The 13,333-nt window shown below is 41.4% G+C and overlaps 2 protein-coding genes across 5 annotated transcripts; one reads left to right on the plus strand and one right to left on the minus strand.

The window, feature by feature from the left end:
- Window positions 1-325: 325 nt before the first annotated feature.
- Window positions 326-9,315, plus strand: rpn2 (ribophorin II). Of its 3 annotated transcripts, none has more exons than XM_023996130.2 (17): window positions 326-413; window positions 914-1,101; window positions 1,303-1,398; window positions 1,568-1,743; window positions 1,983-2,058; window positions 2,199-2,333; window positions 2,551-2,727; window positions 3,073-3,191; window positions 3,323-3,428; window positions 5,256-5,347; window positions 5,507-5,621; window positions 5,731-6,012; window positions 6,342-6,437; window positions 6,771-6,846; window positions 6,961-7,090; window positions 7,749-7,843; window positions 8,647-9,315. In XM_023996130.2, exons 1-16 carry the CDS (start codon window positions 401-403, stop codon window positions 7,798-7,800), a joined length of 1,929 nt encoding a protein of 642 aa, XP_023851898.1. In that variant the 5' UTR covers window positions 326-400; the 3' UTR covers window positions 7,801-7,843; window positions 8,647-9,315. The 3 variants fall into 3 exon arrangements, with proteins under 3 accessions (XP_023851898.1, XP_023851900.1, XP_070301642.1); XM_070445541.1 differs by lacking the exon at window positions 326-413 and adding an exon at window positions 564-666; XM_023996132.2 differs by lacking the exon at window positions 7,749-7,843.
- A 184-nt stretch (window positions 9,316-9,499) lies between these two features.
- Window positions 9,500-13,110, minus strand: ghrh (growth hormone releasing hormone). 2 transcript variants are annotated; one of them, XM_023996133.2, is made up of 6 exons: window positions 13,000-13,110; window positions 12,396-12,486; window positions 10,581-10,685; window positions 10,341-10,445; window positions 9,837-9,965; window positions 9,500-9,670 (listed from the first exon to the last, which is right to left on the minus strand). In XM_023996133.2, the coding sequence occupies exons 2-6, from the start codon at window positions 12,476-12,478 to the stop codon at window positions 9,598-9,600; spliced, it is 495 nt and encodes a 164-aa protein (XP_023851901.1). In that variant the 5' UTR covers window positions 12,479-12,486; window positions 13,000-13,110; the 3' UTR covers window positions 9,500-9,597. The 2 variants fall into 2 exon arrangements, with proteins under 2 accessions (XP_023851901.1, XP_023851902.1); XM_023996134.2 differs by having other exon boundaries at window positions 13,011-13,091.
- Between the last annotated feature and the right edge of the window lie 223 nt (window positions 13,111-13,333).

Below are 13,333 nucleotides of genomic sequence, written 5' to 3' on the forward strand. Positions count from 1 at the left end.
GTACAATATTTGCGGATATTATACGAGATTATTTTATATTTCAAAACGGAAATGATTCTCGCCCACATTTCAGATGGTCCAACAAACCTCTGGTTCTGATATCCGAACAAGTTCATTCATTTTCAGGAGTTGGTTGTAACCAATTACACGAATAGGGGTAACGACTGTTAGATTGAGCATGGAATAAAACAAAGCATCTGAGGATATGCGATTTAAACATGTTATTTTATTGTAGTATAGTTGGACACAATACGTTATGTGAAATGTGTGTGTCTAATAATAATAATACATACCAAGACTGAAAATGCAATTACCACCCCTTGTCTTTGAAATGGTAGTGTCCAAGGCTTGGATCCCGGAAGCAATTCCGGCTCTTTGGTGACGCTGCATTAGACAAGAAATGGCCCAACCTCGTAAGTATTTTAGGTTTTGTTTGCCCTAAATACCATATAAGTACACTTCATATTAATGGTTGTTATTATAATTTAGTCATAATCTAGCGGTGATTTTATATTACCGGAGTTTTCTTAGTCTATAAATGGCGCGTGCAGGTATGTAATGGATTTGGAGTGGCAGGACCATGCCAATGGAAGCGAACGTTAGTAAGCTAGCTAACACGGTTGTCGTAGCTAGCAAGCAAGATCTTGCTAGACGTGTATTTTACAGGTAGGTCATCATGAAGACCATTGGATTGAATACGAACTAGCGTTGTCTAGTGAGTTTGAAATCTCTCGCTCACGTTAGCTAGTTAAATTAGTTAGGTAAGTTAGATAACTAGCTGGTTCCTCTAGTTAAGGAATGGCATGTTCTGCATGGGTGTCTGTGTAATGGCTGCATGATTGAGTCTACGAACTACTTCACACGTTTAAAACGGTTGCAATATTTCCTGTAACCATCATGTATGTGCCCACAGGTTTGTTCAGCTTGGTCCTCCTCACCGTGGCTCTCGGAGCCCAGGCTCTGACCCCATCCCATCACCTTTCCCTGTCAGACGTTGCTAGACTTCAAGCTCTCCTGAGCCAACCCTTCACAGACCTGGCATCAGCATACTACTCGATTGTTGGTCTAAGCAAGCTTGGAGCCTCAGTTGTTGATGAAAATGTAAGAAAACGGGCTACTAAGTATTGAAGTAAAGGGGCTTGACTGGAGTACCCAAAACATGTAGCCTATGACATGTTTGCACTAATGTTAAGTTTGCACCTTTGCTATTCACGTCCACAATGTTTTCCACTACAGAAAAAATCCACGGGAGACACTAGTACAGTTTTTTACTTCACCAAATCCTTCTTTTTCCTTTTGCAGGATGCCTGTCATTTCTTGAAGGCCCAACTGGACCCCATGAGTGTCGACTCCCTCTTCTTTGCTGCTGAGGCCAGTCAGGCCATCTCAGACTGTGAGGTAGGTACTTGTATAGGGTGCTTGATTCTATATTACCAAAACATGTCATTTGCTCCTCCAGCAAGATGAACTGGCGAACAACATTTGTGTTTGTGCTTTTGGATGCTCTGCCAGTGAATTCTTCACTAATAGCTTGATTCTGTTGACTTCTTTATTCATCCTCTTTTAGATCCCGGTGTCCAATGAGACCCGTGACATCCTTCTGGCAGCAGTCAGCGAGGACTCCACAGTCACGCAGATCTTCAGAGCTGTTAGCGCCCTCAGTTCCCTAGGGCTTCCTCTGGCTTCACAGGAAGTCGTCGGTGCCCTGGTCGCCCGTATTGCTAAAGAGGACAACGTCTTGGCGTGAGTAATACCTGCTAGCCTGGCAGGTGGATCAGACTTGCTGCTGGATCATTTATTTGATATTTTGTGAGATCTGCCATGTTTAACTGGTAGAAATAAGCTTCTGAACTTAATTGTTACTTTGAATCGTTTCAAACAAACTGCTTTTGAACAGAAGATATTCCTAATGACATGGATCTAAAGCCATGACGTGTTTTGTCATTGTATTGTGACTGTTCTTTTCTTGTCTTTCTGTACAGGATCACCACGGCACTCCAGACTGCCACCCGTCTCTCCCAGCAGGCTGACTTTGGAGGAATCCTGGAGGAGATTGAGGTGAGTTTCACAAGTCCACCAGGTGGTGCTGTGCTGCAGGTTTAGTTGGGTAAATTACTTTACAAAGGTACTAATTACTCACATGCAAACTGGTTTCTTAAGCAGAGGTGTTGTATTTTAACCTTTCTCTCCCTCTTAAGGATCTTGCAGCACGATTGGATGACTTGGGTGGAGTGTACCTCCAGTTCGAGGAGGGACTTGAGGCAACTGCCCTGTTTGTGACAGCAGCCTACACACTCTCAGACCATGTGGACACAGAGCCTCCTCTGAAAGAGGTAAACTGCTCTCACAATTTATGTGGGTGGTAGATTGATGCAGGGGAGTTGAAGGAAAGCAGGCTGCATGAGTAGGGCCATGGATTGTTCCTGAACATGTGTCATGTATTAGACCTCTGTATAATACTTGATAATAGAAATCTAGAATAACAACACCAACCTACCTATTTTAAAATAACTATGCATGTGGAACTAATGTGAACCGTTTTCCTCACAGGACCAGGTGATCCAGCTCGTGAACTCTGTGTTCAGTAAGAAGTCCTGGCAATCCCTGTCTGAGGCATTCAGCGTAGCCTGTGCTGCTGCCGCCCTCTCCAACAACCGCTTCCAGGTGCCAGTCATCGTCAGCGCCCAGGGGCCTGCCACCGTCTCCCACAACCAGCCAATCCTGCAGGTATACTCCACTATGACCGGTGTTTCTAAATCAGTGACTGACTACACTTCATTTTTTCATGTCCATTATTTGGTCGTCATCAATTTGAGACACTTTTGAAGGTTTTCGCATAGGCCCCGGCTGCATGTTTTTTAGTTTTTGCACTAGACAGCTTATTTCAAATAACCAACTCATCATCAAGCTTTGAATGTGCAGTGCTTGGGCAAAATAAAATGTGCACACGGGGTGGGAGCAGGACCGAATTTGGGAAACCTTGCTCTAGTCATCCACTGAGCAATGGTCTTCTCTCTCACATTATGCTTTTCTTTTCACTGACATCTTTCTGCCTCCTTGTCTTTACCACAGCTTCTGGTGACTGACGTCCTCTCCAATCCTCTTGCCTCAGCCAGTGTGGTAGTGGAATCTGCTCAAGCTGTGGTCTCTAAGAACGTCATACTCACCCAGGCACCTTTCTCCCTCAGGGAGTAAGTTTGATAGACAGAAGGATTAGAATTTGTCTGGGCACTAATGTTGCTAGTTGTGTTGATTTTTAATATGGATGATTTGTGTATGTCTGCGTTGTAGTGTATAATAATTCTTTCTACCTGTTTTACAGTGGCATTTTTGAACTGAACTTCATGACTAGCCAGCCAGCCAGTGGATATTACCAGTTCACTGTGGCTATCACCGGGGACACCCGATTGGTTGCCAGTCAGGTTGAGGTGAGCTGGCCATCTTTTCAAGATAAAATATATTGGGAATCATTTTGTACCCGCTTACATGCAAGATAAACAATCTTCTATATTATTTGTTAGTTTATGCCAGTTTACATTTTTCCAAAATGGGGGCATGGTTCACTCATCACCAAGTATAAAAGGTACAGTGCATTTGGAAAGTATTCAGACCCCTTGACTTTTTTGACATTTTGTTACATTACACCCTTATTCTAAAATCGATTTTAAAATAAATCCCATCAATCTACACACACTACCCCATAATGACAAAGCGGAAACAGCTTTTTAGAAATGTTGGCTAATTTATTACAAAAGAAAAAAACGGATACCTTATTTACGTAAGTATTCAGACACTTTACCGTAAGACTTGAAATGGAGCTCGGGTGCATCCTGTTTCCATTGATCATCTTTGAGATGTTTCTACCACTTGATTGGAATCCACCTGTGGTAAATGCAATTGATTGGACTTGATTTGGAATGGCACACACCTGTCTATATAAGGTCTGACAGTTGACAGTGCATATCAGAGCCAAAACCAAGCCAGGAGGTCGATGGAATTGTCAGTAGAGCTCCGAGACAGGATTGTGTCGAGGCACAGATCTGGGGAAGGGTACGAAAACATTTCTGCAGCATTGAAGGTCCCCAGAACACAGTGGCCTCCATTCTTAAATGGAAGAAGTTTGGAACCACCAAGACCCTTCCTAGAGCTGGCGGAGGTGACCAAGAATCTGATGGTCAGTCAGACAGCTTCAGAGTTCCTCTGTGGAGATGGGAGAACCTTCCAGAAAGACAACCATCTCTGCAGGATTCCACCAATAAGGCCTTTATGGATGAGTGGCTACACTGAAGCCACTCCTCAGTAAAAGGCACCTAAAGGACTCTCAGACCATGAGAAACAAGATTCTCTGGTATGATGAAACCACGATTGAACTCTTTGGCCTGAATGCCAAGCGTCATGTCTGGAGGAAACCTGGCACCATCCCTACGGTGAAGCATGGTGGTGGCAGCATAATGCTTTTGGGATGGTTTTCAGCATCAGGGACTGGGAGACTAGTCAGGATTGAGGGAATGATGAACAGAGCAAAGTACATAAATCCTTGATGAAAACCTGTTCCAGAGCGATCAGGACCTCAGACTGGGGAGAAGGTTCCCCTTCCAACAGGACAACGACCCTAAGCACACAGCCAAGACAACGCTGGAGTGGCTTCGGGACAAGTCTCAATGTCATTGAGTGGCCCAGTCTGAGCCTGTGCTTCAACAAAATATTGAGTAAAGGGTCTGAGTACTTATGTAAATGTAATATTTCAGTGTTTTTATTTGTAAAAAAATTGCCAACATTTCTAAACCTGTTTGCTTTGTCATTATGATTATTGTGTGTAGATTGGCGAGGGGGAATAAAACAATTTAATCCATTTTAGAATAAGGCTGTAACGGAACAAATTGGATAAAGTCAAGTGGTCTGAATACTTTCCAAATGCACTGTATATAGTTTTGGATTTGTAATTGTGAGAAGTTACAGTTCTTGTAAGTTAAGTCAGTTTCTTTACGCTTTTGCCAAAAGGTTAGCAGTTCATTGTGCTCAAAATGGAGGATTCTTACTTAGTTGCCGCTTTCATTAGCTTGCAAACCTTTATGTTACTTAACCACGTGTCAAAGCAATTAACCTCTAGCATTTTCTTTTACTCTCTCTGACACTAATTCACCATAAATGTGACACTAATCACCCTGAAATTTGCATGTGAATTTCATCATATGAATTCCCTTGAATTTCTCATTTTCCTGCATCTCTCTCTCCTTCTCCCCACATGCCTTCAGCTAAAAGTGAAGGTGTCCACTGAGGTGGCCATCACTAACATGGACCTGTCTGTAGTGGATAAGGACCAGAGCATCGGCACCAAGACATCCAGGTTAGAGAGCCCAATCTCGTATATGAAGCCCTTTTTAATACTGCCCTTGTCACACCCATAACCTAGACCCAGAGTTATTTCCTGCAGGTTATATGGTCAGGAAAAACTCATGGCCCTACGCATTAGCCACACAAAATGTATATATTTTTTTATTTCCAGGGTGGACTATCCCTTCAAGGCCAAGGGCTCTTTTACTGCAGACAGCCACCAGAACTTTGCCATGACTTTCCAGTTAGTGGATGTCAACACTGGAGTAGAGCTCACGCCCCATCAGGTATTTGGCTGTTCCTGTGGGTCTACATTTTTATGTTCATACTCTCATTCTGTCAACGTTGCATTGTGCTATTATATCTCTTGAGTATTGTTATTGTCTTTCTCTCCAGACCTTTGTGAGGTTGCACAATCATAAAACTGGCCAGGAGGTTGTGTTTGTGGCCGAGCCTGACAGTAAGAACCTTTACAAGTTTGAGCTGGACACAGCCGAGAGGAAGTCTGAGTTTGACTCCATGTCTGGAACATATGCCCTCCACCTCATTGTGGGAGATGCCACCTTGGAGAACCCCATTCTGTGGAACGTGGCTGACGTTGTCTTGAAGTTCCTTGATGAGGAGGCCCCAGCAGCCATCCAATCTAAGACCCTTTACATGCCTAAGCCAGATATCCAGGTAAACAACAAGTCTTGCATGTAAATCTAACACATTAGTTTGTTTCTCTAGTCTTCTGGTTGCTAGTCATAGCTTGAAATAAGCTATATAGCCAAGCTAACTCTGATGCAATATCCATGTTGTGCGTGGTCCCTGACAAATAAATAGATGAATAGCTGGGGTGTATTCACCAGGAACAAAACGGGGCGGGAACTACCTGAATTTGTCCAATTTAAAAACTTGATTTCCGTTTGCTACGGTTTTGGCTTAACGATTACGCCAATGTCCATGTTGTGCGTGGCCGTTGAAAAAAATAGGTGGACTTGACCTGATGTTCTTGTCGTGTGTAGCACTTGTTCCGGGAGCCAGAGAAGAAGCCACCCACAGTGGTGTCCAACGCCTTCACAGCCCTGGTCCTCTCACCCTTCCTGCTGCTGCTTATTCTGGTGACACTCTTTACTTCTTCAAGTTTTTGAATTGTTTGAAGGTCCAAAGGTTTCTTTTTAGAACATTTTCATATCTGTCTTTTCTGTTTAGCAAGGCCCTTTAGAATAAAACCTTGATACTTCCTGAATGAGCCTTGGAGTTTGGTTAACAACACTTGTTTTGATTTGAAATGACAATAGTGATGCTGTATGTAATTTCTGACACCGTTGCTTGATGACATTGTCCATACTGCAAAAGGCTTGCATCAGTGCATTGTAAATGAATCCATTTCCAGACCTTTTGTTGTACTGCCGTGGTCCATGAACAATGTTCTCGCCCCCCTCTCTGTTCAGTGGTTCAAACTCGGGGCCAACATCTCAAACTTCAGCTTCTCCCCCAGCGCTGTCCTCTTCCATGTGGGCCACGCATGTGAGTACGGAGTTCTGAGTCATGGATTACAATGGAAACTACTGGCATTGTCACTCCACCGATATCTCTTTTTCCTAGTTTATCACCTTTACTCTGTTTATTGTGATGTTTCAGGCATGCTGGGACTGATGTACGTCTACTGGACTCACCTCAACATGTTCCAGACCCTCAAGTACCTGGCCATCATCGGCAGTCTCACCTTCCTGGCTGGAAACCGCATGTTGGCCCAGAAAGCAGTCAAGAGGTATGGCTTCTGTTAGCTTTCGCAACACAGACTGACTGTCAGATTTTCTGCCTAGAGAGCTCTTGACCACAGGGAGAAAGTTTGACCTCTTCATATGAGAAGGACTCTGGGGCTTTGGGACCTCTTGGTGCTTCTCTGAGATTGTGGCTGCCGGACGTTCACTCAGGGCCCTTGAGATCGTGTGTAAGGGTCTACTGTGACGCGCTGCCCCCTCAGTGTGTGTCCCCCAGGGGCCCCTCGCCCTGCCAGGCTAGCAGAAGTGGAGCCGCCGCTGTAGAGCGTATGTCTGCTGCGAGCATGAGAGGGCCTGGCCAGATTGAACTGTGTGGGTGATTTTCCCCTCAAGCCTTGCACATGTAGAGCTCTCCAAAGGCCATAGAGACACAGCGGTAATAAGTGTCACTGGCTGAAGGCGTCAAGCTCTAATTGCCTAGTGTTACTGTGGAATTACTGCACCTTACTTCTGTCCTTTCTGACCCAGTCCTTTTAACCATATTCTAGTCTCATGCTCCTTTTGGTTGATGTAGAGTCAGCTGATTTAATTTCACAATTGATGAAACTTGACTAGCCTGACTTTCTTTCTTTAGCCACCGTCTCCTATAGTGCCCTCCTGTCTCCCTAACTCTCCTGTCTACTCCTTGCTACATCTCTCTTTCAGGATTGCCGCAGAGCAAAGTAGTAGGTTGGCAAAGTATAGGAGCCTGCGGTAAAGGCCTGTTTTCTAATAACAAAGGGCCAGTCTTCCAGGCTGAAGTAAGGGCATCTCTATGGACTGCATCCCAGTGCATCCCCATTGCCCTGTATAATGCATGGCTGTGTGGCGCAGTGCTCACTCACCAGCGTCTTGCTCATCCCACCATAAAATCATCTTTGCTCACCTTTTCCATCCTGTCCATGTCACCAGTTATTAATCTTAATATTGCCTGCAATTGTACATGGTTATTCTAAAGATGCAATGTGTGTGGGTCTTCCTCATTGGCTAAGCTCTGCATTATCCTATCATCCTCATTGTTCTGCAGTTCATATTCTGTTGCGGAGAAATCCTGTACACTTCATCTTTATGCTGGAAAGAAATGCATGAAGTTTCTTACATCGGATGTGATTTTAATGTATCCAGGACTTCTCATGCAGGCTTTACATTTTAAGATCTCATTTCAGTTTAATTTAGTGCCCAATAGAAATTTATTGTAAATAATGTATTGTCACTTTTATTGTAAAAATGTTTCTAAACACTTCTACATTCATGTGGATGCTACCATGATAAAGGATAATGATGAGTGAGAAAGATGCGCGCACAAATATCATACTGTAATTTCTAAATGGTTGACCTGATTTTTATGGATGACAATACCATCAAATGAAAGCTGACAGTCTGTACTTTAACCTCCATAGTCATTGTATAATTTCAAATCCAAAGTGCTGGTGTACAGAGCCAAAACATGTCTCTGTCCCAATACTTTTGGAGCTCACTGTAGATTTTATTTTTTTAAAGGTCTTTGTCTGATAATTAACATGTACAACAAACATACTAATGTATCTATTTTCTTCTCTGGCAGAATTGCAAGTAAATGATGACCGAAGATTGGAGACTTAAGATGCTTAGTTCTTGGTTTTCAAGGAGTCATTTAAGGACACATCAACCATCAGACTGTCAAAGGCATGTTATTCCATGAATCCAATAGAACATTTGAAATGCAGTTTGACTTCATTTGAAAGTAAATGTTAACTCTACCGAGACCTTTGATTTTATCGGACAGATGCTTACTGACACAGATGCTCCTACTGAGGTCTGTAACACTAATCATCCTTGCACTTCATTTTTGTTTGACTGTTTTGCAAATGCCCTTTTTAAAATATTTGTTTTTATAATGGGCTTGGGGATATAATTTTGTGGTTTCATAATGAAATGTGGATGGATTTTTTTTTATTTTTTTTTTTTACATTCATGTTTCTCAGTGCCCATCTTACCACTGCTTTGTAAAAAGTTGCATCAAGAAGGTAGCCATCCATTTTACAAGGCCTTTTGATAGAAGTTGATTGAGGTGGCTTCACTGACATGTTCATCGTAAGTCTGTAATTATTTGCTTGTCTCCTCACTGAATTACATGTGGAGGGTGTGAGCTATTCACTCATTACAATAAATACCCCCCCCCCCCCCCCCCCCAGAATAAAATGGGCAGTCCTAGAAAATCTGATGTTTTTGTAATTAAAGAAATGGGGATTAATTTCAGTGTACTGCTGTTTCTTATTGGTGCAATACACACTAATTCTATCATACTCAAGTCCTTGAAATAATAGTGCCTATAAAATGTATTTGTTTCAGTTGGAAGAAGGAAGTCAAATTAACGCACTAGACTCATATCAAATCTCTTTGCTTTATTGTGAAAACTGTGGTTACATATCCTTTAGTACAATTGTTTTCCAGAGTGTATGAACTGAGTGACATTGATTTTCTTGACTCAAAGCTTTGATAGGAAAATAGCTTTTAATTTATTATTTTGACATTTTCAGGTCATTAGGGTTGGAGATAAACACTTCTTGTCTTCACTTTGTCCTCGCTTACATTCACTACATAGAAGTCTGGAAGAGAACATTTTAAGTAGGAATGTCAGTTCAATCACAACTATGCATTTCCACGAGACACACTTCACATATTACAATTTGGCAACATATGTGTATGCCCTGAAGGCTTACAGTCTGCAGTGAGATCATGATTTCCAAACCATGTACTGGGTGGGAACTGTACCTTGGCTTCTTGAAATTGTTTTGCTGTCCCCTGTAACTCTGTTTTCTCTGAACAGATGTCAGGTCCTGTTTGTAGGTGCCCTCGTAAATGTCTGACTGACATTTCACATTATAGCTCCGGCCTTCTACTCTGGGTTTGAAAAAAGAAAGCGTAGAATAAGTACAGTATAAACATTTTTAGTGCTTCTATACTTAATTATAAACTGGGTGGTTTGAGTGCTGATTGGCTGACAGCTGTTGTATATCAGACATACCACAGGTATGACAAAACATTTATTTTTACTGTTATTACGTTGGTAACCAGTTTATAATCGCAATAAGGCACCTTGGGGTTTGTGATGTATGGCCAATATACTGCAGCTAAGGACTGTTCAGGCACTCTGCGTTGTGTCGTGCTAAGAACAGCCATTAGCAGCGGTATATTGGCTTTATACCACACCTCTGGCCTTATTGCTTAACTATAGTATATCCTTACTGACAGATTGCATAAACAGCCGCTACTCACTGTAGCCGTTTTCCCATGATGCTCTGTAGGAACTTCCTGGCTGAGATTTGACCTAGAACCTTTCTGTAGCTGTTGGTAAAGATAGCATCAGCATGTCTTCCTGATCTGAGATGAAAGATGGGAGGGAGCACATGACCATTTCATGGATAGATGTATAGAATTTGAAAGTTCAGTCATTGCCTTGATTCCTTTTTGTTGTATAACAACAAAAGCTATTTCAGATTTTGGGGTGGCACTGACCGCAGTTCGGCTTTTTGCGTCAAGGGGGTGCTGTTTTCTTCCAGCAGTTGCATGGGATGCTCTATAGAGGAGGTCAACAGGATGGACGTGTCCCTCTGACCAAACCTGGGGGAAAAACACGTCACATAAATATGGTATGACGTGTCCACCCAGTGTGCAAAACTGTTTGAATCAAAGTTGTTTCCACATTTCAACCCTAAAAATCTAATGTGATGAAGTTGAATCAACTGATTGAATTTGCAAAAAGTTATCAAGGTAAGGGCATTAGGTCTTTTTTTTTAGGTCTTTTAACCTAAATCCAGTGACACGGTGAAATTTTTGTTGATTTCACGTTGAATTCACATTAGTTGACAGCTCATCCAAATGTAAATCAAAACTAGACGTTGAACTGACGTCTGTGCCCAGTGGGCAGTCAGACACCTTTTGTGAGATTTCACTTAGATTAAGTTCGGAATAACAATTTCAAGAGTATAACATCGAAAGACCTGCATCATTATACCGAGAGCGTTGCCGTTTCTAAAAGGACATATTTGGGTGTTTATGGAGGCTTTTTTCATGTTTTATCTCGGCAACTGCAGGACAAGCATGAGGAAGTGTATCACTGGTGCGGTAACTTTCGCAAAACCAAGTGAAATCGCAACAACAAAAATGTCTGGCCAGCTCTTATCTTTATAGGGAGTTATAAAGATAACATTCAAAATGATCGTAAACAACAACCATATTTCAAATGCCATTATCTCAATTGTAGTTAGGTCAGGTGACCATTTTCAGTAGATGTTTTTTTTCTGCATATACATAACAATGGTCTCATACTTTGCCCCTGAATGCTGTGATTAATGTGCTGTGCAAATGTTACACATTTTAGTGACTAATCCAGACATCTTGACCCTTGTTAGCATAATAAAAAGACAGGGCACACACTATGACAGACACACTGACCCCTGATAGATTTAGAGCATGGTGTTCAGAGACAGACTGCTGGCTGCAATTATTCTCTGTTTCTTTCTGCTCTCTCTTGGCAGTCCAGTCTTTGTCTGTTACTAACCACACCTCATGTTCATTCCATTGTTACATCGTCCATCAGTGGGATGAAGCATTACATCATTTTTTTCAGCAGCACAGGGTGAAAATTGAATTCTTGGAAAGGGAGCTAGCAGAGAGTATTTGTGTATACCTGGCCCCTGGTCAAGGAGACTGGGGGCAGAGTAGGGGGGATAACTGCAGTTCAGGTGTGGATCATTCCACTCAACAAGCTCTGCGTCATTTGCCTGTTTAACAAGAGGGTTAGTAACATATTTTACTGAGGAGGTTCAGTTGCTGTTCCCCAGAGATTGGTATTAGAACACTTACACATTGGAGTGTTGTAAATGTCACTCAAAAGGCAATGCACACCACTACTGATATAGCTACTAGGGGTTCATGAAAAGCTAATTGATTCAAAATGTAATTTAATCATATGACAAGTGGCAAAACTATTTTGGATGCTCTAGTAGTAATCTACTAGAATCATAAATAACTCTTTCGAATTCAAGTTCATTATGGTTAGTGAGCTTTAACAGTTGCAATCATATTAATATTTAATTATTTAAACTCAAGTAGTATCAGCATGCTTTTTTTAGATAGCAAACTTAAAATGTATTATCAGAAACATTTTCTAAATAATAATTATATTGGACAATTCGTCATACAACCCATGTTAGATACAATGTTTGTCAAATTAGCATGTTGGTTTATATTTGACACATTTTAATGCTATTAAAATGACTTTAAATGTTTAAACAAAATTGTTATCATGCAGATTGATTGGATTCTTACCTAATAGATGGGTAGAGTGGGGCAACTGATACAGACATCACCAGACAGCAGAAAACGAGCAGTACAGCTCTATCCATCATCATGACTAGTTCTGGAAAACAATGGCCAGCAAGAAGACATGGCAGTGTTAAAATTACATTAGAAAAAACACTGAAGCCAGTTTTCCACACTTGGCCCCTGATCTGATATCACTGCAGTAGACATTGAGTTCTCTAGGAGAGGTAGACTTGAAGCCTTGCTATATTGTTCTGATGGTTACTTAGATTTTTCAGTGTAGCAATATGTAACTACATTTAAGTAAATATTTGCTATAATGTGAAATGTCTTTATCCACTAAATGGGTAACTTTACTCAGGTAATATATTTTTTGTTTGATGTTCCAACCAATAAATAATTAAAGCACAAACGTGTAGTGATTTGCATTTGATAACTAAACATCCACGTATGATTGATGTTAACAATAGAAATGTTATATAAAAAAAAAATAAAAAAAAGTGATTGACATATAGTTAAAAAGGTTACAATATCAATGTATGTAATCATATCATCAAATTGTCTTCTTGACACACAAACACCATCAAATCTGAAACATCAAGTTAGTTACCTTAAAGTTACCTGGATTAAGTGTGCGTTATTTCTATTGGGTCCTTCTCCTGCAGTCCTTGATGTCAGTTCAGGTCATCATCTCAGAAGAAATGCTGGAACAGCTTTTTGTGGACATCACTCTCTGAATAAACCTTTTAAACCAACCCATCAAAGACACCAGTGACATCACCTCTGATGTTAAATTCGCTCTCTCCTCTCTGTCCCACTCCCCCTCTATCGCTCTCTTTATCTCTCTCTCTTCCTTTCACCGTACTGGTTGAGGTATGTTTTAGATTTCTCTCCCTTCTCTTTCATTGGTCATCTATCTATATGTTTTATTTGTTTAAATACAT

Source organism: Salvelinus sp. IW2-2015, linkage group LG11 (genome assembly GCF_002910315.2).
Source record: "Salvelinus sp. IW2-2015 linkage group LG11, ASM291031v2, whole genome shotgun sequence".
NCBI classification, from domain to species: Eukaryota; Metazoa; Chordata; class Actinopteri; order Salmoniformes; family Salmonidae; genus Salvelinus; species Salvelinus sp. IW2-2015.